Consider the following 23204-nt stretch of genomic DNA (forward strand, 5'->3'; position numbering starts at 1 on the left):
TCTTAGAGAAAAGCAGTGTGTGTGTGTGTGTGCGCGCGCCCGCGGGCGGTGGGGAATAATATCATATCATATCATATAAGTTGGTGGCCAGTTGATAACTTATGAGAGCAAAATTCATAATTGAATTTACCAGCTGCCATTGTAACTTGCAAGTAAGTCAAATAAATAAATTGAGAAGATCAGAAGAGTAGGTTTATGTAGGCCATCCGATATATGCACTCATGGGCAGACGTACATTAGCTCATAAAAATGGATAACCATTGGTCGTCCACTTCCCAAGAGATGTCGGCTCGGGTCCCACGCATAGAGAAATTGTAAGAGTAACGGGTGAAGTTAGATAATCTAATTGCTTAATTGTATCTTGTAGATTAATCTTGCTTAAAAATAAAAATAAACCAAGTAATTTTAAGACTTTCTCATCATCATTTCATAATCATAGTATGGCAAGTAAACCAAGAAAAGCCCTTACTAATGGAAATGATAATATAAAGCAAGGGGCTTTGCTTCCAAGGGAGGTTACTTTTCTATGTATGATTCATGATTGCATTGCATCAGCAAGAACAAAGCAATTAAAAGGAATTTCTTAAATTAAATACTGTCACCAAATAAAACAAATAGAAAAAGAAAGCATTGTATTGTTAACAAAAAAACAAGAAGAAAAAGAATGCATTGTTTTTGTTTTTCTAAAGAGAAAAACAAAAAGAAGAAAGCAGAATTCGGCTAACATTGTATGGGCGTCCTGGACTTTTATATTCTGTTGGTGCAGGCATTTTGTAGATATAGTTGTTGGGTCATGGTGGCATGGGGAAAAGAAGGAACACAGCAACTTGTGTCTAGTCTTTTTAGTGGTAGTGGTACCATAACATATAATATGGATATAGGTATTGAAAAGCTTCTGTCTTGGGAAGATGCCCAACAACTGGACCTGATCTAAGTTTCTCCTTTAATTTCAAGCACTTTTCCCACTTCTATCTTTCTCAGAGTCCAGACACAGTTTTTTTATTTTTTATTTAGGCATATATTATCAATTTCATATTCATTTTCCCATAACAATAAATGATAGAATAGAGTAACATTAAAATCATGATCATGCACCGCCTCAAATAACAGTATATATACAGGGATTTTCCGCTCTGATATCGATTGGCCACCAGTTTTTTTATTTGAACCCGCACTAGGCTAGCTAGCACAGTACATACAGTAGAGTAGCCATGCAGATGCAAATTGCAATGCAGGCAGGCAGGAATTAATGTTTTCTTGACCAAAGTTGTTGTTATGGTGTCATGAGCGCTGCTTGAGATCAGGTTTCACTTGGTCAACGTACGTACGGAGGCCAAAGTTGTTTGTGATTAACTACTAAGCTGGAATTTCAAAATGGGGTCCAACAGAAAGCGGGAGAGAAAGATAACAAGTAATTAATAGGAGGGGGGCCGGGTTGAGAAAGAGAAAGAGAAAGATAATGGCAGACTAGTTGTTAGTTAACTTAATTTGCACTGATGACCCATAGGCAATAGTAATCATGGATGCTAATTAAATTAAGATGTAGTGAGTGCGTGTGTGTGTGTACCTAATTATGAATTGTGTGATTAGAGCTCTGAACAGAAACAAACAAATTAGTTGGGTGGGTGAGGTTAATCAACCGTGGAAGTAACAGGAGAATTGGGAAAAGTTTGTTGAATAAGAAGAAGAAAAGAAATAGATTAATTATTATGTGAGGGTGAGCTCTAGACGATTTTGTTCTATCTCTGTTTTCAAAACTCCTCCCCCTCCTGCTGTGCTGTGCTGTGCTGTGATGAAATATTAACAGCAGCAAGACCCTTCATCAAAATACTCTCATAAATGACACACAAAACAACAACACTAGTTGAACAGATTACACCATCTCATACAGCCATTATCTCTTACAATTAGCTCTAATTAATGATTAATCACATACAATTCATCTTTTATATATATATACTTACTTCAACAACATTCTTAATTAATTTCCGCACAAGGCCTGCCATGCAGATGCAGATGCAGCATAGTCGAAATCGAAATACTTCCATCACTAAAATGGATCTTTCTTATTAGTTCAAAATAACCAATGAGATTTCTTCTTGTCAACCTTCTTCTCCTTAATGGTATCCAAATTTGGTTTCCAAGTACCCTTGCCTGAAAACTGCCTGCTCAAATATTCTGGTCTCGCGTCCAAATCTTCCGGAAGATCAAACTGTGGCATGTACTTCGAATTCGACATCCTCTCCGCACAAGATTCCTTGTTTGGCAGAGCACAAGCTTGTCCAGGATGGCCTGCTGGGCATATCCTAGCAAGGAAAGGTAAAAACCTTGAAGATGACAATAGTGACCTTGATCGTAAAACCAAATTTGCACTTAAAACAACACCATGAATCTCTTGTGATGACAAAGAGACTGGTTTCCCTTGCTTCATTGGCAGCATTAAGTAAACCTTTTTCTTGTCTAGCTCCATATCTGCAGGCAATGGGGTTGGCCTTTTTTCAGAGACAGCCGCTCCGAATTCGACAACCACTTGTTGTGGGTGCTCTAGCATGAGCTCAGCAACTGTTAGGGGCTTGTTGAACTGATGCACCGACCCATCCGACAATATCACTTTTCCGGTGGCACTGGCATGTAATTGCTTGTGCGAGATGGAATTACCCATGAATTATAATTATAATTAAGGGCTCAAGCTCAAAAGATAACTAATTCAAACTACTCTTAGAAGGCAGAGAGAGAGAGAGAACACGAGGTGCATAGGATTTTTTGATGATCAGTTGAAGAAAATCTTTTGTTTTGTGGCGTTTTATATATCATTAGTAGCAAGGTATACGCGTGGAACTGGGAGTCTTAGGCTTTGTAGGACATGTTGGTTAACCAGCTCCATCTTGGTGACGGATACATGGTGGACTTGGTAACTAATATATACAAACACTTAACTAACCAATACAAATTAACAATTGGATGGGGTCGTTGGGTCTGGGGTGGGGTTAGTCCTAATTCATGGAGAGACAAGGACATAGATAATACATTGCTAAAGCTTGCTTCAAGACTCTGCTGGGTTTGATTATATCTGCGGTCACAAATGTTTGAGGTACCCACCCAGCTCAAGTCTGCCAATTCTTGTAGGCCACATATATTTATTTAGTAGAGCCCAGAGGTCAAGGAACGGTTCAACCATAACTAGGTTAAGTTGTTAACTAAATTTCTTTAAATTATTAACATACCTGCGATGACTGAAGCCTAAATCGTAATGAAATACCGAGCTCAAGTTCAAAAGAAAGCTCCTTTTCCTAATTGTAATTATTAGAAACTTTCAGATTACTCTTATAAGTTGGGATCTTTGCAAAAAAAGGATGAGCAATTACCAAGAAAATGCCAAGCAGTGGTGAGTATCTTTCGTTTCTTTTCTGATTGACATTGACGACCAGACCATCAAATAAATTCTTCTAGGCAGCGATCAGTAATGAATTTTTTATAAACATATTTGCAAGAATGCTCATCTCTTAAACACTTCCTATCATTAGAAGATGAAACAAGTCATTTCAGACAAAGTACTATTTCCTTGCTCCAAAACAATAGAAATACGCCAGAGAAGGATTGAGGCCACAAATAAATTTTTTTACAAAGCAGTGGCATTGATATTTCCTTCCACACAAATCCGAAGACAATAAAAGATCCAATTAAAGAGCCTAAATAAAACAAGACTGAATAAAATTTTGAGGTAAGGTGCCACAGGTTGTGATAGTTCAAGGGGCTGTAGTACGTGTTGTCGACCATCCTCCTACTTGATGTATTGAGAGAGCCATTTGAAACCATCACCATACCCCATTTTCCGTACAATGCTGCACATAAATACTTCTAACGGACGGACATTTGAGTCTGTTAGGTTTACCTTGCCCTTGCCAGTGGTGAAGTTGGTCAGCCCAAGGTGGTATCGCAACTCATCCTCTGAGGCAGCATATGGTATGTCAATCTTGTTCCCTAGAATTAGAAAAGGGACATTGGCAAGAGCTTCATCAGAAAGGAGTGCATCAAGTTCCTTTTTTGATTCAGCAAACCGCTCCTTGTCATAGGCATCCACAAGGTACACCACAGCATCTACCTATAAAAAGCAAACCATGTATGTATAACTATAACCCATGTTGGAACCTTTTCCTAGCTGATGAAAGTCCAAGCACAACACAAAAGGAGTAAAGTAATTTCAAACTTAAACATCTATCACAGACCAGAGGTACAAGGTTCTACAACTGAGATGCAGAGCATTAAAGATGCAACACAAACACTTGTGTCCATGCAAAATATTCGATGCTTCAATCAGTTATAGAAAAATGCATAAATTGGTTGTACCAAGCAAGCAGAGAAGTTGAAGGCTCGACCAGGACGAGAAAGAACCGAGTACCAACATGGATTAAACTATGAAATTCTAAATGATGGCAAGGACGAAGCTTTCTTCACCAGATTTCTGACCAGTAAAAAAGACCTATTGCAAGCAGGTTTAAGTTGACACAAGAGAGAGACATTGCAAAATAACGCTGCAGAGACATGACAATAGAGAAATAATATATCTAACCTTTGCATAGTAATCTCTCCAGACCCTGCGAGCAATCTGATGACCTCCCAAATCAAAGGCTTTGAACTTGATTTTCCCAATGCTTAACTCCTCTGATGTTGGATACTGCGTAGGCTGATGCTGTACCAGTCTCTGGAAACCAGTACAACCAACAATACTCAAATTGTAAACTTACCACACAGAAGAAGAGCAATTCATTTGCAAACAACCTAATATTTATATTCGAACAAATCACACTACACTAGCAGCCTATCAGTCTAGCAGCACACATGAAATGAAAATACCACCGTGGATAATCTAATATTTGACTGATTGCTCTAGTTTTGGGCATAAATTTGAATCTTGTTGTGAGCTGCCTGCGCTCTTTGTTGTTGATGTATTGCTTGTGCGGGCGGCTGTGATTAAGTGATGTATAATTTTTGTGCTGTGTGTTTGGTACTGTTTTTGGGGAGAAGAGAAAACTAAAGATCTCGTAATTGTAAATCTAGCTGCTCAATTCTCTTTCCGAGGCAATTCTATTTACAATAAATAATCTAATCCGAAATAGGAAAATTAAAGCATAAAATGAGAATTTAAAGGAGAAAAGGGGGCCAAGGAAGGAACCTCGTCTTTCAACATGTGAAGCAAGGTGGTCTTGCCGGCATTATCGAGGCCAAGGAACAAGATCTTGGCCTCTTTCTGCCAGAGACCCAGGGAGGCCAGCACACCGTAGAACCAGTCGAACAGAAACATGCTCAGAGAGTCAGAGGCTGGCCGGTGCTGCTCAATCAATTAATTCTCACGCGGATCGGAACCAAATGGATCGGGTCGAGCTCGGATCCACGACAATCGAAGCCTTATCGGATCCTGCCGTTCAAGGCTTCCGAAGAGAGTTCATGAGTCTACGATCCCTAACTCAAACATGGGAATATAATAAAGTAGTAAGTATCCAAATTACGAGCGAATTATGAGAGAGAGAGACGCAGACAGCAACGCACGCAATTTTCTGGTAAAGTTTGTGGTAACTGGTAACTTAAGTCTCGGACTATTGTCAAAATAATTAATTACAATATTAAAATACGTGTTGCTTGCTGTAACTCTTTTTAACACGTTCTCTTTAGTTTTGCTCGTTGATGGCGGCTTACGACGCCGTTTGCTTGTTGCGAACTCATAAGTTATGGAAGAGGGTTCATCCCACTTTCGGCGAACCAAACAAGGAATTCTTGAGGCTTCACTTCACCACTTTTCTTCAGTCTTCCTTCCTGTGTGGTGTGGGGATGATGATAACAACAAGAAGGAATTCTCCACCGTTTAGGTTTTTGACACCTCCATTATATAATATATGAATAAAATGCTTCTTGTTTCATGAATTTGTTTGGGACGCTCTGAACTTGGTACTAGTTTCTTTTTTTCTTTCGGTGGTAAATAAACGCGGGACTTGACTCCTTAATTTATGTGGTTGGTTAACTAACTGGGCAGAAATGTGACGAAATGTGGTGTTTAACTTTTAACCTAAGAAATGAAAACTTTCCTAAATTTGTACCTATGAAAATGTCACTGATAGTGTTTCTTAAAGTTGAAAGAAATTAGCATTGCCTTTTTCTTGGTATTTTAAAAATTACCAATGTATTTTTAGGGTTTACTAATTATTCATTGATTTAGGGTTTCATAGCCAACTCTGTGTATAGATTAGATAAAATGATTAAATAAGTAAACCCTAAATCAAAGAATAATTAGTTTGATGACGTTGAGTATTTGATTAATTGGTTAGCTAGGAGGTTGTTAAGAGAAGCCAGCTTATGTATTAATTTAATCTGGCAGATAAAACTAAAAAGTAATGTGGTGTAGGTGTTTATAGATGGTTGGAGATTTCAAACAATTTATTCCTCTCTTAATTTGTTAATCCCTATAGCAACGTTCATCTCTAACAATCACGCTTTATAATTGGTTAAATTATTCAACAAATGCTTACCAAATATGTTACATGTGCGTGTGGGATAGTGTGATATGTGTAAGATGCTTTCTTTTTTTGGGCCAGAGTGTAAGATGCTATTTCAAACGCTCAATTCATTTACTAACAAGTTTTTATGGGAAATAAATAAAATATTTATACAAATAGCAACTTTTATTTTATTCAAATTATTATGATTCTTTCCCTTGTTTGGACTTTGGACTTGGGACTTTGGATGGGACGATTGAGGATAGGTAGTATAATAGTGAATAGATAAAATGAAGAGGGAGGAATTAGTATTATTGGATAGGATTGGATTGGATTGTTATTTATTTATTTAATTTTAGTGGGAGAAAGTAGAAAGTGACTCTTCCCTTGTAAGCCACAGGAATCATGCTTTTCCTTTTGGGATTTTTGCTTGCTTTGCTTTTGTTTTTGTATATATATATATATATATTTTTTTTTTTTTTCACCCACAACCTCAACCACAACCACAATCCATCCACATTGATTAATGAATGGAATGCACATGAATATGGATAGATTGCCAGATGGGTTTGTCTTAAAGCCCTCTCTAACTTACCCTTTCCTTTTCCTTTCCCTTTCCCTTTCCCTTTCCCTTTCCTCTGCCCCCACCAAACCCACAACAAGCAAAGCACCCTCATTCATTCTTTCCATTCCAGAAACAACCCTCTTCCTCCTACAATCTCGTGCTCTGCTCTTGCCCACGTCACCATCTGAACCTAGCCTGTATCCACGTGTTATTTCCTTATGTTGGGTCCCACGGTTCAAGGACCACTCCCTCCCATATCCAGACCAGATCGGCCACAATTCCTTTGTTAGTTTTAATTACTATACATGGACATTCTTCAATGAGTATTTTATGTTAAGGATTAGTTACATAATCTCAGCGTTGGATTGCATCTAAAAAACCATCAACACATTTAATGAATGCAATCCAACGGCCAACTTTCATAAAATACTTATTAGAGAATCTCTTTTACTATAGTATATATATCATAACTATTCATTTAGTAAATTATTGTTCATATATATTATCTTTGCAAAGAAAATAATCAAATTGAAGATCGTTTAATCATTTATGTATATAAAATAAATTAAAGTTTGGTGTAATAATTAAGATCCTCACGATGAACTGTTCATTTATTTGTTACATATGGTCGGATGGATGATGAATTTGATTGTTGTCTCCATACATGATTTTGAAATGGTAATTTGGAAAATGAACTAATCTGATTTTAAGTTCATACTTATTCAATATATTATTGCAATCCAATGCATGATTATTTGTTCTGTTGTAACTATTATGATTCCCAAGTTGTAGACAGAAAAATTTATGAAGCCTAGAACAGCTGCCAAACAATAAATCAATATGCTCAAGATTATAAAAGAGAAGGCTTCCAATTTCTTACTAGATCTTCTATAATTATGGTATTGTACGTTACCCAAACTAAAATTTATGGTACCATACAGCACCATAATCCCCCACACCACACCCAATTAATATAATAGTAAATTAGTAATACCTAACAGCTTCCTGCGTGGAATGAAAGAGTCCTCCACCTCATAAGTTTGGTTACAATATTCTATCTGAAAACAATTCAATATATACGATCCCAGTTGAACTATAGGTACTTTAAAATTGATGGAAGAATTAATGGGGGGTGGGGGGATGATCAAATACTATTGTCTTGTAATGGGTTGGGATAATGACATACTAGAATAATTAAGCTAAGTTCGTTCCCATAGGTTGGGGACCATTTGGACTCATGCCCAAGGGTTTGGTTTCTTCCACACAAGCACACAAGCACAACGCAGATAGATAGAGACGGCTGCAACTCTCTTGTCTTTGTACAGCTAAGAAATCCAGGTTGTAAAACTTATTTGAGACGAAGACGGCCCATTTTATAGGTAGAAATCATTAATAGAATTATACAATATGAAGCAAGCTCTATGACTATGGCATTTGTTGTGAACTTGTGAGGTGTCTCGGTGTCTCGGTGTCTCGGTGTCTCGGTGACTCAGTGTCTCAGTGTCTCAGGGTCTCAGTGGCTCAGTGTCTGTCTGTCTTGTGTATTTTCATTTTGGCTAGGTCAATGTAGGCTATTTTATCATCTGGATCTGGTGTTCAAGTGGAACCCTTTGTTTAGGTTTTGCATGAAGCTATATATATATATATATATAGACATTTTTGCAGTGACGTACGGGTTCAAACATTCCCATCAATAATTAACGCAAAGAAAGCTGATTGGATATTCGGCTAATAATTCCATTTTGATGTTTAAATTTCGATTAGAGATATTAATTCCCACAATATTATTAATTTAATATTGCATTAGGGTGGCTGTTAGTGTTTACAACAAACAAACAATGAAACAAACAAAGAAACAGCATCATGATTATTCATGCAATGCAACTTTGCAAATTGCAAAATTGTGGTTAACCATTCTCAAAGACATGTTTGTGTCCAAGGGGGCAATAGTGTTGTCAACTCCTAAATATTCTCTTCTCTTTTCAAAAAACACATAAGCTTATGTTATATTTAATTACATAAGCTTGTTTCTTGTTTATTCCACTCTGCACTTTGCGCATTTTGACGGCATTTAGAATAATCAATCCCCTAATTTATTTAATTTATTATAAAAAAATAATAATACATCTGTGCTGTGTGTGCAGAAGCTCAAGCCCAGGTCTGAGGGGCGCACGTGTCTTGTGGATGAAATTTCACGTGGGGAAGGTGTCCCATGTGCAAAGACGTGCAGCTTTATGAACCCATATTCACCCCAGTTGCCTTGCCTTGGTTTATTAGCTTAACTTAAGTGTGAAATGGCCAACAACGCCAGCCTAATTGGGTTGGGTTGGGTTGGTTCTCTCTCTCTCTCTCTCTCTCTGTTGCTTTGCTCAAAAGTGTCGCTGATATTTTATTATCACTGCCTCTGCAAGTCTGCAACCCAACCTTCCAATATTATATAGGACATCCACATCCATCTCTAAACTCACATCCAGGTTCATTGTTCGCTAATAAGTCATCCATCTCTAAACTCACATCCTTTTTTACTTAAAATTAAAATTAATTATGACAATTGTCGATAAACCACGCTTGTACTGTTTAATTAAACAACAGTTGACGAATCTCACATCCTTAAAGTAATTTAAGTAACGACTACTCACAAAATAAAATGTGCTTTTAATATTCTAAAGCATCATTCATCAACCCAAACTCATTAAATTGTTCCGTTTACAATGTCATACACATGCGTCAGAAATGACATATCAATTCAAATTTGGCAAGTATGCATAATAGGTTGTCCAAAATATATAAAATAATTGTTTCTTTTTCAATATTATTATGGCAGTCAAACGATTTCTTTTATCTTTTTGTCCCAAAAGAAGCATATGATTCCACAATAAAGAATTACAAATCAAATGATTCTTCATGAAGCATTTATTTTCTAAACCATTTCCCAAGCTAAAACTTACAATTCATGTCAATGTCTGTTCGATCGTCAATACTGTATCAAGTTTTCTTTTCCATTATATACACACCAATGGCCACTACTAGTTCACCTTGGGGCCTAGCCCTTTTTGTAGTTATAAGTTATACATATATACAACACACATCACAAACTTTTAAGGGTATATATGTCAATTCACATCACAACATGAATTCATCCCAATTTCGAGAAAGTTTTGAGCCCCCTAAACTTTCATATTATACAATATTCCCCCAGTCTTCAATTTTGTCACTATTTTTCGTTAGTTTCAATCACGTACATATGACTAACTTTTAGTGGCATATACATCAGTTGACGAAGCAACAACCCTAATTTTGGGTCTTACACGAAAGGCTGGATGGAAATTTTTATAGTAGGGAATGGGTGAGCCAAACCAAGTCCCAACTTAAAATAGCAAAAGAAAAAACTCTCAATTTGATAAAATAATTTAGAAGAGAAGAGAATATTTAGGAGAGAATTACTCTAAAAAACAACATATTGATGTAACCCCGTTCCACTGCCATCATTTCACTCGATCTAGTTGCAATAGCCTCAACCCATAGGGCAAAAAAAATATTATTACAATGAACCGCCCGATAAATTACGAACTGTGCTCCCTGAAGACGACTTTGAATTTAGTGGGCATTGTTAAATTTCCCCCCTCATATATATACATATATTAATTTCTACTTGGTGCGGCTAAGGAAGATTTTAACATGAATTATATGACGAAATTAAATAAATATATAACCTTGGACAGTGTCATAGTTTCAAATTTGGATGGTTTGCCCTGGTCGTGACAGTAGCTGATTAGCTCCCAGATTAGATTGAAACCAGATTTAAAGCTGAATCTGATCCAAGAATGAAAGGTTCGCCCAATAATTGGGCACAACATGTGCAAAGTAGTAGGTATGGAGCCTTTGCCGGAGTCATGGGCATCAGAGAGGGCTCATATCATATACAAGTTACAAGAGTTGTGTTTGGAATTTATTTCGAGCCCACCCAGGGTCCACCCCACTGCCCCTCAGCCTTTGGAAAAGAGAACAAAAATTCTTTTCGGATAGTTAGTGCTACTCCTTGCGCTTCAGGAAAACTATTTACAAATTACAAAACAAACTAAATGGTCACATCACAATTTTGGAAGCCAAAGAAGAAATGTTAATTATAATTAATTAGCTCACTGATGACTTTATGTTATAATTAGCTCACTGAGACTTTATCAATTGATTCTTCACCACATAAAAAAAGAAAAAGAAATGATGGATGATGTAAGAAGGAGTTGAATAAGTACGTACGTTGTGGGAATCTGTGGTGTCTCTCATACAGTCATATATACTTGCTTGGGCAATGGCAATGGGCATAGCATGCATTATATATAGCCTCGGTCACTCTCTCACTCATATTCTGCTCATAAATGTCAAAATCAGAGCCATACTGTTATAGTTTTTTGTTTTTTGTCGTGGCTTCCTTCCTGGGGTTTGCATATGCAATTTGCAGCCTCAGTCATCATCATATCCTCATCTGTGTTGCTGCTGCTGCTGCTGATGATGATGATGCACATTTAACATAAGATTGTCCGCAGGATGGCAGGAGTTGCCTAAGATTTGCCAAGCTTGGTGCTTTTCCTAGCTATTTGCATCACATATCGGAAATATATATATATATATATAATAATAACATATTATACCATCAAATCTTAATTTCTTATTAATTTTCTGCGTCAAGCTTAAGCATGTGCATGGTGCAGCAAACCCTCATTTACAGCTCATGTGAGAATTTAGATGAAACATGAAAAAAGAGTCTTTTATATGATTAATAGTCTTCTTAATGGATTTCTCATGTGGCCGAAGCTGTCTAATAAATTAATTAAACTTTTTCTAACCGTCTTTGAAATTTCAAATTCTTCATTCATAGCTGAAGTTCGCATACTTCTCTTCCATACTTCTCATGTAGATTGGAATATTTATTAGACATATATATTTTATATACTACAAAAAGTAGAATTGTACGTATGAATTAATTTCCAATGTACGTACATTTGCATCAATCAATTCAATGCTCAATCAACTTGAAATATATATCAAGATTTCTAAGCAACCAAAAGAAAAGAAAAGAAAAGAAGAAAAATCAAAATCTGAAACAATTAAAGGATTGGGGTACCCCTATTTCCTCCTCCTCCTCCTCCTGCTGTTAAGCTGGAAAAGGTCGACCTTAACGAAGGTGTATCCATCCTTTACTCAAAAAAAAAAAGAGTATGAAAATGGTGGTGGAAATGAATTAGGATATATATATATATATATATATATATATATATATATATATATATGTGTGTGTACGTGATGACTTGAGGCCAAGCCCCAGTCACACAAGCAGTTCACAGTGTAGCGGGCTGGAGGGAGACAGAGTGCATGAGGTCACCAATATGAAGTTTGTGTCGTCCCATTGGAATTCTTCGAATTCCAGACCCGTCCACAACGCTAAGGTGCTTGCACACATGAATGTTGATTCGGACTCGGCGTTGAGTGTTGGCGGGGACATATACTTTCTCAAACGCAACCAGTTGCTTGTGAGGAGGAGCCCAGCCGCCTTGTCGTGGTGGGCTAGACAACACTAGCAAAGTGTGAGAACCATCTCGGTTGCCCACATTTCTCACGTCCACATCAAGACCCACGGAAAGTTTGCTGCATTTTGCATGCGTCACTCGGATTGCCTTGCCATAAGAAGAAGAATCGTTAATGGTGGCTGTTGTTGTTTTGTTTAGGGATGTTGTGTGGTGGCGACCGTCAAGAGCGATGGAAACCACAGTGACAAGGGGTACATTATTGGGTATGGTTTGAACAAATTTTGTGTAGCTCAATCCGTGACCAAACGGGTACACCACTGGGCCTTTGTAGAATCTGTAGGTTCTTCCAGGGTATCCTTTTGAAGGGTTTGACCTCATCTCCATGGCTGTCATTGCCAAATTCCTAAGATACTCCTGTGGGTACCAGGTCATAGGCAGCTTTCCTCCTGGGTTTGTGGTTCCGAAAAGGACGCGGGCAATGGCTGCTCCCCCAGCTTGGCCAGGGTAGCCAGCCCATAAGATGCCGCCGATGCGTGGGTCATTGTTAGCAAAAGACACGTCAATTGGGCCACCGGACATCAACACCAAAACGGTTGGGCCTTTAGAAGCCGCAGCAACTTTAGATACAAGGTCTTGCTGTCGTCCGGGTAAAAGCAGCCCAACTCGGTCTCTGAATTCAGCCTCAATGGACTGGTCAAGCCCCATCACCAAAACAGTGGCATCTGCTTGACGGGCAGCGTCAATGGCTGCGCCGAATAGCGTGTCGTTGGCGCAGGCTACATCCGCACAACCCGGCTGGTGAAGGGTCCTACTTGCATATTTCCCTAGTCCTTGTAGGGGTGTAGTGTATCCGCATGCCACACCTTGAAACATGATTAAATATTTGTTTTAATTATATTAAGGGTTTACTTATATAAATAGTAAATTTGTGCTTAATTACTAGTTACCTACCGGCGTAGTTGCCGATCATAGTGAGAGTAGCATCAGAATTGGGGCCAATGACAGCGAGAGTGCGGTGACGGCGGGTGGAGAAAGGCAGCGAGGGCCCGTGGTTCTTGAGAAGGACAATGCCTTGCGTGGCAGCTTCAAGGGCGAGGTCCTGATGGGCTAGGCTGCATACGTCTTTGGGGCCCAATCTGGCATAGGACGACGACGACGACGCAGCTGCATTATCATCAAACATCCCCAGTCTCATTTGGACTGTCACTGTATTCACCAATGCATTGTTGATATCAACCTCCTTCAACAATCCTATTTTAACTGCTTCCTCTGAGTGCACACCCAGGAATGGCCCACAGTCTAAATCCAAACCTGCATGCATATCCAATTAGTTAGTTTTAACTTTTACTTAGGAGATGAGATATATTAATCTAGTCAAGTTTAATTCACCTGCTTTAATGGCATCAGCAGCGGCTTCTTCAGGTGTTGACGTGTAGTGTTGGCTATCATAGAATACACCCACTGAGTCGCAATCAGACACAATATAGCTGCATGAAAACAACAAGTAATCCGTTGATTAAATGTGTGTATGTGTGTGTTGCCGCCCAAAAAAAATAAAAAAATTACCCATCAAGGCGCCATTGAGCGCGTACAGTTTTCTTGAGGAGATTAGGGTCGGCGCAGGTGGGGACACCATTCACTTGGTTGTATGAACACATGACACTCGCCACCTTTCCTTCCTTGACGCACATCTTAAATGGCACATCGAATGTCTCCTCCATGTCCTGCTTGCTAACCTACACGGTTACACCACCCACCCATGCCATGATGCCATGATGCCATGTTAATTTATTCTTATTTTTTTAATAAGAAAATTAGGTGAAAACACGGGAATTAATTACGTACGTATGATGTTAATTGAGAGGGAGGGAATTTCAATTACCCTAGCGTTAAAGTGAAAGCGATCAACTCCGTTCCAGTTATCGAGGTCATAAGCCGTGAAGTGCTTACAGCAAGCAGCCACCTTCAAGCGGTTACCGTCATTGCCCTGTAACCCCCTCACGTAGCTGGCAGCGTATCTACCCACTACTAGAGGGTCTTCACCGGGAGTTTCCTGTCCACGGCCCCACCTAGGGTCTCTCAGTATGTTCACATTTGGGCTCCAAAACGTAAGCCCAGCAACACCCCCGTTGTACATGGCTCTTGCTTCGTCTGACACTACCTGCACCACCACCACCGTCCCAATGTTAATAATATTATATTCATGCGCACATTAATTAATAATTAGTATACTTAGCAAATGCATGTCTACAATTTGTCACTGGAATATTATTCACGAGCCAAATTCATTGAGTTGAGCTTCAGAGTACCACCAGCAACTAGCTAGCTAGCTGCCCAACCACTCCCACTCCCACAGTCCACTCTCTCACTCACTGACTGGAGAGAGAGAGAGAGAGAGAGAGAGAGAGAGGGCATGGCATGTAACTTCTTGTACTGCAGTATATGGGATGGGCTACCCATTGAAAAAGGGCATTACGAACTATAAAAGCATTTGTTTTGTTGGCCCACTTTTTATATCTCAACCTCCAATAAATAATATCCAATTCATTCATTTAAAGTAAAAAGTTTGAGAGTGGACATAAAGCAAGATAAGGATAATCATCATGTATTTACAACTTAATTTCTACTTGTTTATCAACCAAATCTTAATTAAAGTAACTTTCCAATATTTCATTATGGGAAGCGGAATTAAAGTGTATATTTCTTTGTTTTATGTCACTTTTGAATTCTTGATAACGTTTTAATAACAAACCAATGCATATATACCAAATACTCACAACGCCTTGCTTACTTACAAACCAATGCATATACTAACTATTTGATTAAGTGAAACTCACTCTAATCAAATTTCCATCCAATAGATTAACTAACTATGCTTGCTTACTTAGGTTTTTTTATGCGATCGTCACATTATATATATATAATATTACTAATTCATTTATATTATAATACATGTATTTATTTAATAATATTATAAGTAACTTAAGTTCATAAATATCAAGCTCACGTGACAACATCACCGGCATACTAATTAAAAAAATTCTTATGCTTATCATAACAAAAAGAAAGAATAGAACCACCAAAAAAAGCCAACTTCAATTATAGTACTGAAGCCTTAAATTTATAGCTAGGCTAGAAGGACGAATCTAGGAAATTGAAAGAGGAAAGCGAAAAGAAAAAATCTCTCACCCTTCCGATGGCTTCCCACAAAGAGGCATTGAAGGAAGCAGCGGTTGTGATGACTTGAGGGAAGCTAGTGGCCCCAGGGAAGTCCCCACCAAACTTGGTTCCGGGGCCGACATTTGAGACGCCATGAAGTGCCTCGGACCACCATTCATAGCCTTTGATCCCAAGGCGTGGGACGGGCAGAGCAGTATTCACCAGCAGCTTAACCTTCTCTTGCAATGTCAACCTTGCAAGAAGATCCCTCACTCTATCTTGTATGGGCAATGTCACACGGCAAAATGGCAAGTCCTTGGTCCTTGCATCTTTTGGGTTGCAAGCGAATGAGTCGCTGCCTTGGCAACTTTGCTGGAAAACACCCAAAACCAGGAAAAGGCAGATGAGGGATATAGAAGCTGCAGCCATTCTTCTAGCTAGTGTAAAATTGTGCTCTCATCTGGGACTGGGACTGGGACTGGGAGGGGAGGCAAAAGTCATGCGGTATATATAGCCATACGCGTGCTACAGCAGTGCACGCAAGTATGGTGGTGGTATGGAATATTGGATGGATGTTGATGAATGATGTTATATACTCATAATGTTTTTTCAACTTTCTTAGAGAAAAGCAGTGTGTGTGTGTGTGTGCGCGCGCCCGCGGGCGGTGGGGAATAATATCATATCATATCATATAAGTTGGTGGCCAGTTGATAACTTATGAGAGCAAAATTCATAATTGAATTTACCAGCTGCCATTGTAACTTGCAAGTAAGTCAAATAAATAAATTGAGAAGATCAGAAGAGTAGGTTTATGTAGGCCATCCGATATATGCACTCATGGGCAGACGTACATTAGCTCATAAAAATGGATAACCATTGGTCGTCCACTTCCCAAGAGATGTCGGCTCGGGTCCCACGCATAGAGAAATTGTAAGAGTAACGGGTGAAGTTAGATAATCTAATTGCTTAATTGTATCTTGTAGATTAATCTTGCTTAAAAATAAAAATAAACAAAGTAATTTTAAGACTTTCTCATCATCATTTCATAATCATAGTATGGCAAGTAAACCAAGAAAAGCCCTTACTAATGGAAATGATAATATAAAGCAAGGGGCTTTGCTTCCAAGGGAGGTTACTTTTCTATGTATGATTCATGATTGCATTGCATCAGCAAGAACAAAGCAATTAAAAGGAATTTCTTAAATTAAATACTGTCACCAAATAAAACAAATAGAAAAAGAAAGCATTGTATTGTTAACAAAAAAACAAGAAGAAAAAGAATGCATTGTTTTTGTTTTTCTAAAGAGAAAAACAAAAAGAAGAAAGCAGAATTCGGCTAACATTGTATGGGCGTCCTGGACTTTTATATTCTGTTGGTGCAGGCATTTTGTAGATATAGTTGTTGGGTCATGGTGGCATGGGGAAAAGAAGGAACACAGCAACTTGTGTCTAGTCTTTTTAGTGGTAGTGGTACCATAACATATAATATGGATATAGGTATTGAAAAGCTTCTGTCTTGGGAAGATGCCCAACAACTGGACCTGATCTAAGTTTCTCCTTTAATTTCAAGCACTTTTCCCACTTCTATCTTTCTCAGAGTCCAGACACAGTTTTTTTATTTTTTATTTAGGCATATATTATCAATTTCATATTCATTTTCCCATAACAATAAATGATAGAATAGAGTAACATTAAAATCATGATCATGCACCGCCTCAAATAACAGTATATATACAGGGATTTTCCGCTCTGATATCGATTGGCCACCAGTTTTTTTATTTGAACCCGCACTAGGCTAGCTAGCACAGTACATACAGTAGAGTAGCCATGCAGATGCAAATTGCAATGCAGGCAGGCAGGAATTAATGTTTTCTTGACCAAAGTTGTTGTTATGGTGTCATGAGCGCTGCTTGAGATCAGGTTTCACTTGGTCAACGTACGTACGGAGGCCAAAGTTGTTTGTGATTAACTACTAAGCTGGAATTTCAAAATGGGGTCCAACAGAAAGCGGGAGAGAAAGATAACAAGTAATTAATAGGAGGGGGGCCGGGTTGAGAAAGAGAAAGAGAAAGATAATGGCAGACTAGTTGTTAGTTAACTTAATTTGCACTGATGACCCATAGGCAATAGTAATCATGGATGCTAATTAAATTAAGATGTAGTGAGTGCGTGTGTGTGTGTACCTAATTATGAATTGTGTGATTAGAGCTCTGAACAGAAACAAACAAATTAGTTGGGTGGGTGAGGTTAATCAACCGTGGAAGTAACAGGAGAATTGGGAAAAGTTTGTTGAATAAGAAGAAGAAAAGAAATAGATTAATTATTATGTGAGGGTGAGCTCTAGACGATTTTGTTCTATCTCTGTTTTCAAAACTCCTCCCCCTCCTGCTGTGCTGTGCTGTGCTGTGATGAAATATTAACAGCAGCAAGACCCTTCATCAAAATACTCTCATAAATGACACACAAAACAACAACACTAGTTGAACAGATTACACCATCTCATACAGCCATTATCTCTTACAATTAGCTCTAATTAATGATTAATCACATACAATTCATCTTTTATATATATATACTTACTTCAACAACATTCTTAATTAATTTCCGCACAAGGCCTGCCATGCAGATGCAGATGCAGCATAGTCGAAATCGAAATACTTCCATCACTAAAATGGATCTTTCTTATTAGTTCAAAATAACCAATGAGATTTCTTCTTGTCAACCTTCTTCTCCTTAATGGTATCCAAATTTGGTTTCCAAGTACCCTTGCCTGAAAACTGCCTGCTCAAATATTCTGGTCTCGCGTCCAAATCTTCCGGAAGATCAAACTGTGGCATGTACTTCGAATTCGACATCCTCTCCGCACAAGATTCCTTGTTTGGCAGAGCACAAGCTTGTCCAGGATGGCCTGCTGGGCATATCCTAGCAAGGAAAGGTAAAAACCTTGAAGATGACAATAGTGACCTTGATCGTAAAACCAAATTTGCACTTAAAACAACACCATGAATCTCTTGTGATGACAAAGAGACTGGTTTCCCTTGCTTCATTGGCAGCATTAAGTAAACCTTTTTCTTGTCTAGCTCCATATCTGCAGGCAATGGGGTTGGCCTTTTTTCAGAGACAGCCGCTCCGAATTCGACAACCACTTGTTGTGGGTGCTCTAGCATGAGCTCAGCAACTGTTAGGGGCTTGTTGAACTGATGCACCGACCCATCCGACAATATCACTTTTCCGGTGGCACTGGCATGTAATTGCTTGTGCGAGATGGAATTACCCATGAATTATAATTATAATTAAGGGCTCAAGCTCAAAAGATAACTAATTCAAACTACTCTTAGAAGGCAGAGAGAGAGAGAGAACACGAGGTGCATAGGATTTTTTGATGATCAGTTGAAGAAAATCTTTTGTTTTGTGGCGTTTTATATATCATTAGTAGCAAGGTATACGCGTGGAACTGGGAGTCTTAGGCTTTGTAGGACATGTTGGTTAACCAGCTCCATCTTGGTGACGGATACATGGTGGACTTGGTAACTAATATATACAAACACTTAACTAACCAATACAAATTAACAATTGGATGGGGTCGTTGGGTCTGGGGTGGGGTTAGTCCTAATTCATGGAGAGACAAGGACATAGATAATACATTGCTAAAGCTTGCTTCAAGACTCTGCTGGGTTTGATTATATCTGCGGTCACAAATGTTTGAGGTACCCACCCAGCTCAAGTCTGCCAATTCTTGTAGGCCACATATATTTATTTAGTAGAGCCCAGAGGTCAAGGAACGGTTCAACCATAACTAGGTTAAGTTGTTAACTAAATTTCTTTAAATTATTAACATACCTGCGATGACTGAAGCCTAAATCGTAATGAAATACCGAGCTCAAGTTCAAAAGAAAGCTCCTTTTCCTAATTGTAATTATTAGAAACTTTCAGATTACTCTTATAAGTTGGGATCTTTGCAAAAAAAGGATGAGCAATTACCAAGAAAATGCCAAGCAGTGGTGAGTATCTTTCGTTTCTTTTCTGATTGACATTGACGACCAGACCATCAAATAAATTCTTCTAGGCAGCGATCAGTAATGAATTTTTTATAAACATATTTGCAAGAATGCTCATCTCTTAAACACTTCCTATCATTAGAAGATGAAACAAGTCATTTCAGACAAAGTACTATTTCCTTGCTCCAAAACAATAGAAATACGCCAGAGAAGGATTGAGGCCACAAATAAATTTTTTTACAAAGCAGTGGCATTGATATTTCCTTCCACACAAATCCGAAGACAATAAAAGATCCAATTAAAGAGCCTAAATAAAACAAGACTGAATAAAATTTTGAGGTAAGGTGCCACAGGTTGTGATAGTTCAAGGGGCTGTAGTACGTGTTGTCGACCATCCTCCTACTTGATGTATTGAGAGAGCCATTTGAAACCATCACCATACCCCATTTTCCGTACAATGCTGCACATAAATACTTCTAACGGACGGACATTTGAGTCTGTTAGGTTTACCTTGCCCTTGCCAGTGGTGAAGTTGGTCAGCCCAAGGTGGTATCGCAACTCATCCTCTGAGGCAGCATATGGTATGTCAATCTTGTTCCCTAGAATTAGAAAAGGGACATTGGCAAGAGCTTCATCAGAAAGGAGTGCATCAAGTTCCTTTTTTGATTCAGCAAACCGCTCCTTGTCATAGGCATCCACAAGGTACACCACAGCATCTACCTATAAAAAGCAAACCATGTATGTATAACTATAACCCATGTTGGAACCTTTTCCTAGCTGATGAAAGTCCAAGCACAACACAAAAGGAGTAAAGTAATTTCAAACTTAAACATCTATCACAGACCAGAGGTACAAGGTTCTACAACTGAGATGCAGAGCATTAAAGATGCAACACAAACACTTGTGTCCATGCAAAATATTCGATGCTTCAATCAGTTATAGAAAAATGCATAAATTGGTTGTACCAAGCAAGCAGAGAAGTTGAAGGCTCGACCAGGACGAGAAAGAACCGAGTACCAACATGGATTAAACTATGAAATTCTAAATGATGGCAAGGACGAAGCTTTCTTCACCAGATTTCTGACCAGTAAAAAAGACCTATTGCAAGCAGGTTTAAGTTGACACAAGAGAGAGACATTGCAAAATAACGCTGCAGAGACATGACAATAGAGAAATAATATATCTAACCTTTGCATAGTAATCTCTCCAGACCCTGCGAGCAATCTGATGACCTCCCAAATCAAAGGCTTTGAACTTGATTTTCCCAATGCTTAACTCCTCTGATGTTGGATACTGCGTAGGCTGATGCTGTACCAGTCTCTGGAAACCAGTACAACCAACAATACTCAAATTGTAAACTTACCACACAGAAGAAGAGCAATTCATTTGCAAACAACCTAATATTTATATTCGAACAAATCACACTACACTAGCAGCCTATCAGTCTAGCAGCACACATGAAATGAAAATACCACCGTGGATAATCTAATATTTGACTGATTGCTCTAGTTTTGGGCATAAATTTGAATCTTGTTGTGAGCTGCCTGCGCTCTTTGTTGTTGATGTATTGCTTGTGCGGGCGGCTGTGATTAAGTGATGTATAATTTTTGTGCTGTGTGTTTGGTACTGTTTTTGGGGAGAAGAGAAAACTAAAGATCTCGTAATTGTAAATCTAGCTGCTCAATTCTCTTTCCGAGGCAATTCTATTTACAATAAATAATCTAATCCGAAATAGGAAAATTAAAGCATAAAATGAGAATTTAAAGGAGAAAAGGGGGCCAAGGAAGGAACCTCGTCTTTCAACATGTGAAGCAAGGTGGTCTTGCCGGCATTATCGAGGCCAAGGAACAAGATCTTGGCCTCTTTCTGCCAGAGACCCAGGGAGGCCAGCACACCGTAGAACCAGTCGAACAGAAACATGCTCAGAGAGTCAGAGGCTGGCCGGTGCTGCTCAATCAATTAATTCTCACGCGGATCGGAACCAAATGGATCGGGTCGAGCTCGGATCCACGACAATCGAAGCCTTATCGGATCCTGCCGTTCAAGGCTTCCGAAGAGAGTTCATGAGTCTACGATCCCTAACTCAAACATGGGAATATAATAAAGTAGTAAGTATCCAAATTACGAGCGAATTATGAGAGAGAGAGACGCAGACAGCAACGCACGCAATTTTCTGGTAAAGTTTGTGGTAACTGGTAACTTAAGTCTCGGACTATTGTCAAAATAATTAATTACAATATTAAAATACGTGTTGCTTGCTGTAACTCTTTTTAACACGTTCTCTTTAGTTTTGCTCGTTGATGGCGGCTTACGACGCCGTTTGCTTGTTGCGAACTCATAAGTTATGGAAGAGGGTTCATCCCACTTTCGGCGAACCAAACAAGGAATTCTTGAGGCTTCACTTCACCACTTTTCTTCAGTCTTCCTTCCTGTGTGGTGTGGGGATGATGATAACAACAAGAAGGAATTCTCCACCGTTTAGGTTTTTGACACCTCCATTATATAATATATGAATAAAATGCTTCTTGTTTCATGAATTTGTTTGGGACGCTCTGAACTTGGTACTAGTTTCTTTTTTTCTTTCGGTGGTGAAACGGCAGGCTAAGCCCAAAGAAAACAAACATTTTTGGTACTTCTTTTTACTCTAGGCTTTTTATCACAAAACGTCCGTTTGCGAAACTATCAGATTGCATCCTTAAAGTTTTTTTTATCACTCATGGTCCCTAACGTTAATATAGGTGCTCTTAAATAATCCCTCTGTCAAAAAAACTATTAAATTCAAGGATATAATCGTAAAATCAATTCAAAATATTATTATATATATATATAAATTTCTCTCTCCCCTCTTTCTTTTCTATTTTCTTTCCTTCTCTCTCTCTCTCTTCCTCTTTCTTCCTCTCCCCGAGTTCAGAACTACAGCGGCGAAGAAGAGGATTAGGAGGGAGATCAAGCTTCTCTTTCTTGGGGTGGGTTGGGATATTGGTGGGGATTGCCTTTTCAATGTTCTCTTGGGCTTGGGACTGGAATTGGGAGATTTGAAGCTGCTGCTGTTGTCAAGGCAGAGCATGGACAAGTGTTTGCCAACCACCGCTGCGTATTCTTCTTCTGATTTTGGGTTCTTAATGTTCTGGTCACTGCATTCAACCATTAGTTCTTCTTGATTCAAATTCTATCTCTTCTTCTTCTTCTGGTAGGGAGGGAGAGATTCTTGAGATTCTTGAATATTTTATTTTAATAATTGGATGCAGAGTTGCGAATGAAATGCCTCCTCTCTCTTATATAAATACAGCAATATATATATATATTTAACGGCCTGTGAGAGTCTTTTCAACTTTCAACTTTGATAGTTGATGAAAGAAAGAGAAGAGAGAAGACTGAACTCGGGGAGAGGAAGAAAGAGAGAGAAGAGAGAAGGAAAGGAAATAGAAAAGAAAGAGGGGAGAGAGAAATTTATATATATTTTTTATAA

The 23204-nt window shown here is 38.6% G+C and overlaps 5 protein-coding genes across 5 annotated transcripts; all 5 read right to left on the reverse strand.

Annotated features, from left to right (window-relative positions):
* Window positions 1-1799: 1799 nt before the first annotated feature.
* On the reverse strand, window positions 1800-2898 carry LOC148292728 (uncharacterized). The gene has a single exon (XM_088245973.1). The coding sequence runs from the start codon at window positions 2660-2662 to the stop codon at window positions 2075-2077; it is 588 nt and encodes a 195-aa protein (XP_088102099.1). The 5' UTR covers window positions 2663-2898; the 3' UTR covers window positions 1800-2074.
* Window positions 2899-3498: 600 nt separating this feature from the next.
* Window positions 3499-5559, reverse strand: LOC148292729 (small COPII coat GTPase SAR1A-like). The gene is made up of 3 exons (XM_088245974.1): window positions 5174-5559; window positions 4571-4702; window positions 3499-4102 (listed from the first exon to the last, which is right to left on the reverse strand). Exons 1-3 carry the CDS (start codon window positions 5300-5302, stop codon window positions 3782-3784), a joined length of 582 nt encoding a protein of 193 aa, XP_088102100.1. The 5' UTR covers window positions 5303-5559; the 3' UTR covers window positions 3499-3781.
* Window positions 5560-12066: 6507 nt separating this feature from the next.
* LOC148292730 (putative beta-D-xylosidase 2) lies at window positions 12067-16353 on the reverse strand. Its single transcript, XM_088246356.1, has 6 exons — window positions 15768-16353; window positions 14461-14739; window positions 14145-14314; window positions 13968-14065; window positions 13530-13889; window positions 12067-13441 (listed from the first exon to the last, which is right to left on the reverse strand). The coding sequence occupies exons 1-6, from the start codon at window positions 16164-16166 to the stop codon at window positions 12390-12392; spliced, it is 2358 nt and encodes a 785-aa protein (XP_088102482.1). The 5' UTR covers window positions 16167-16353; the 3' UTR covers window positions 12067-12389.
* A 1799-nt stretch (window positions 16354-18152) lies between these two features.
* LOC110749319 (uncharacterized) lies at window positions 18153-19251 on the reverse strand. The gene has a single exon (XM_088245479.1). The coding sequence runs from the start codon at window positions 19013-19015 to the stop codon at window positions 18428-18430; it is 588 nt and encodes a 195-aa protein (XP_088101605.1). The 5' UTR covers window positions 19016-19251; the 3' UTR covers window positions 18153-18427.
* Window positions 19252-19851: 600 nt separating this feature from the next.
* Window positions 19852-21912, reverse strand: LOC110749381 (small COPII coat GTPase SAR1A). Its single transcript, XM_021949476.2, has 3 exons — window positions 21527-21912; window positions 20924-21055; window positions 19852-20455 (listed from the first exon to the last, which is right to left on the reverse strand). The coding sequence occupies exons 1-3, from the start codon at window positions 21653-21655 to the stop codon at window positions 20135-20137; spliced, it is 582 nt and encodes a 193-aa protein (XP_021805168.1). The 5' UTR covers window positions 21656-21912; the 3' UTR covers window positions 19852-20134.
* Between the last annotated feature and the right edge of the window lie 1292 nt (window positions 21913-23204).

This window comes from Prunus avium, chromosome 8, assembly GCF_965620075.1.
Source record: "Prunus avium chromosome 8, drPruAviu1.hap1.1, whole genome shotgun sequence".
Classification (NCBI taxonomy): Eukaryota; Viridiplantae; Streptophyta; class Magnoliopsida; order Rosales; family Rosaceae; genus Prunus; species Prunus avium.

Excerpts from the sequence above, each read along its gene's own strand:
- LOC148292729 (XM_088245974.1), bottom strand. The coding sequence starts at position 5,302 with ATGTTTCTGTTCGACTGGTTCTACGGTGTGCTGGCCTCCCTGGGTCTC. Across the intron at positions 4,703-5,173 it reads TTCACATGTTGAAAGACGAG|AGACTGGTACAGCATCAGCC; the intron begins GTTCCTTCCTTG and ends ACTGGTTTCCAG. Across the intron at positions 4,103-4,570 it reads GGAGAGATTACTATGCAAAG|GTAGATGCTGTGGTGTACCT; the intron begins GTTAGATATATT and ends TGCTTTTTATAG.
- LOC148292730 (XM_088246356.1), bottom strand. The coding sequence starts at position 16,166 with ATGGCTGCAGCTTCTATATCCCTCATCTGCCTTTTCCTGGTTTTGGGT. Across the intron at positions 14,740-15,767 it reads TGTGGGAAGCCATCGGAAGG|GTAGTGTCAGACGAAGCAAG; the intron begins GTGAGAGATTTT and ends GTGGTGGTGCAG. Across the intron at positions 13,442-13,529 it reads TATGATCGGCAACTACGCCG|GTGTGGCATGCGGATACACT; the intron begins GTAGGTAACTAG and ends TCATGTTTCAAG.
- LOC110749319 (XM_088245479.1), bottom strand. The coding sequence starts at position 19,015 with ATGGGTAATTCCATCTCGCACAAGCAATTACATGCCAGTGCCACCGGA.
- LOC110749381 (XM_021949476.2), bottom strand. The coding sequence starts at position 21,655 with ATGTTTCTGTTCGACTGGTTCTACGGTGTGCTGGCCTCCCTGGGTCTC. Across the intron at positions 21,056-21,526 it reads TTCACATGTTGAAAGACGAG|AGACTGGTACAGCATCAGCC; the intron begins GTTCCTTCCTTG and ends ACTGGTTTCCAG. Across the intron at positions 20,456-20,923 it reads GGAGAGATTACTATGCAAAG|GTAGATGCTGTGGTGTACCT; the intron begins GTTAGATATATT and ends TGCTTTTTATAG.
- LOC148292728 (XM_088245973.1), bottom strand. The coding sequence starts at position 2,662 with ATGGGTAATTCCATCTCGCACAAGCAATTACATGCCAGTGCCACCGGA.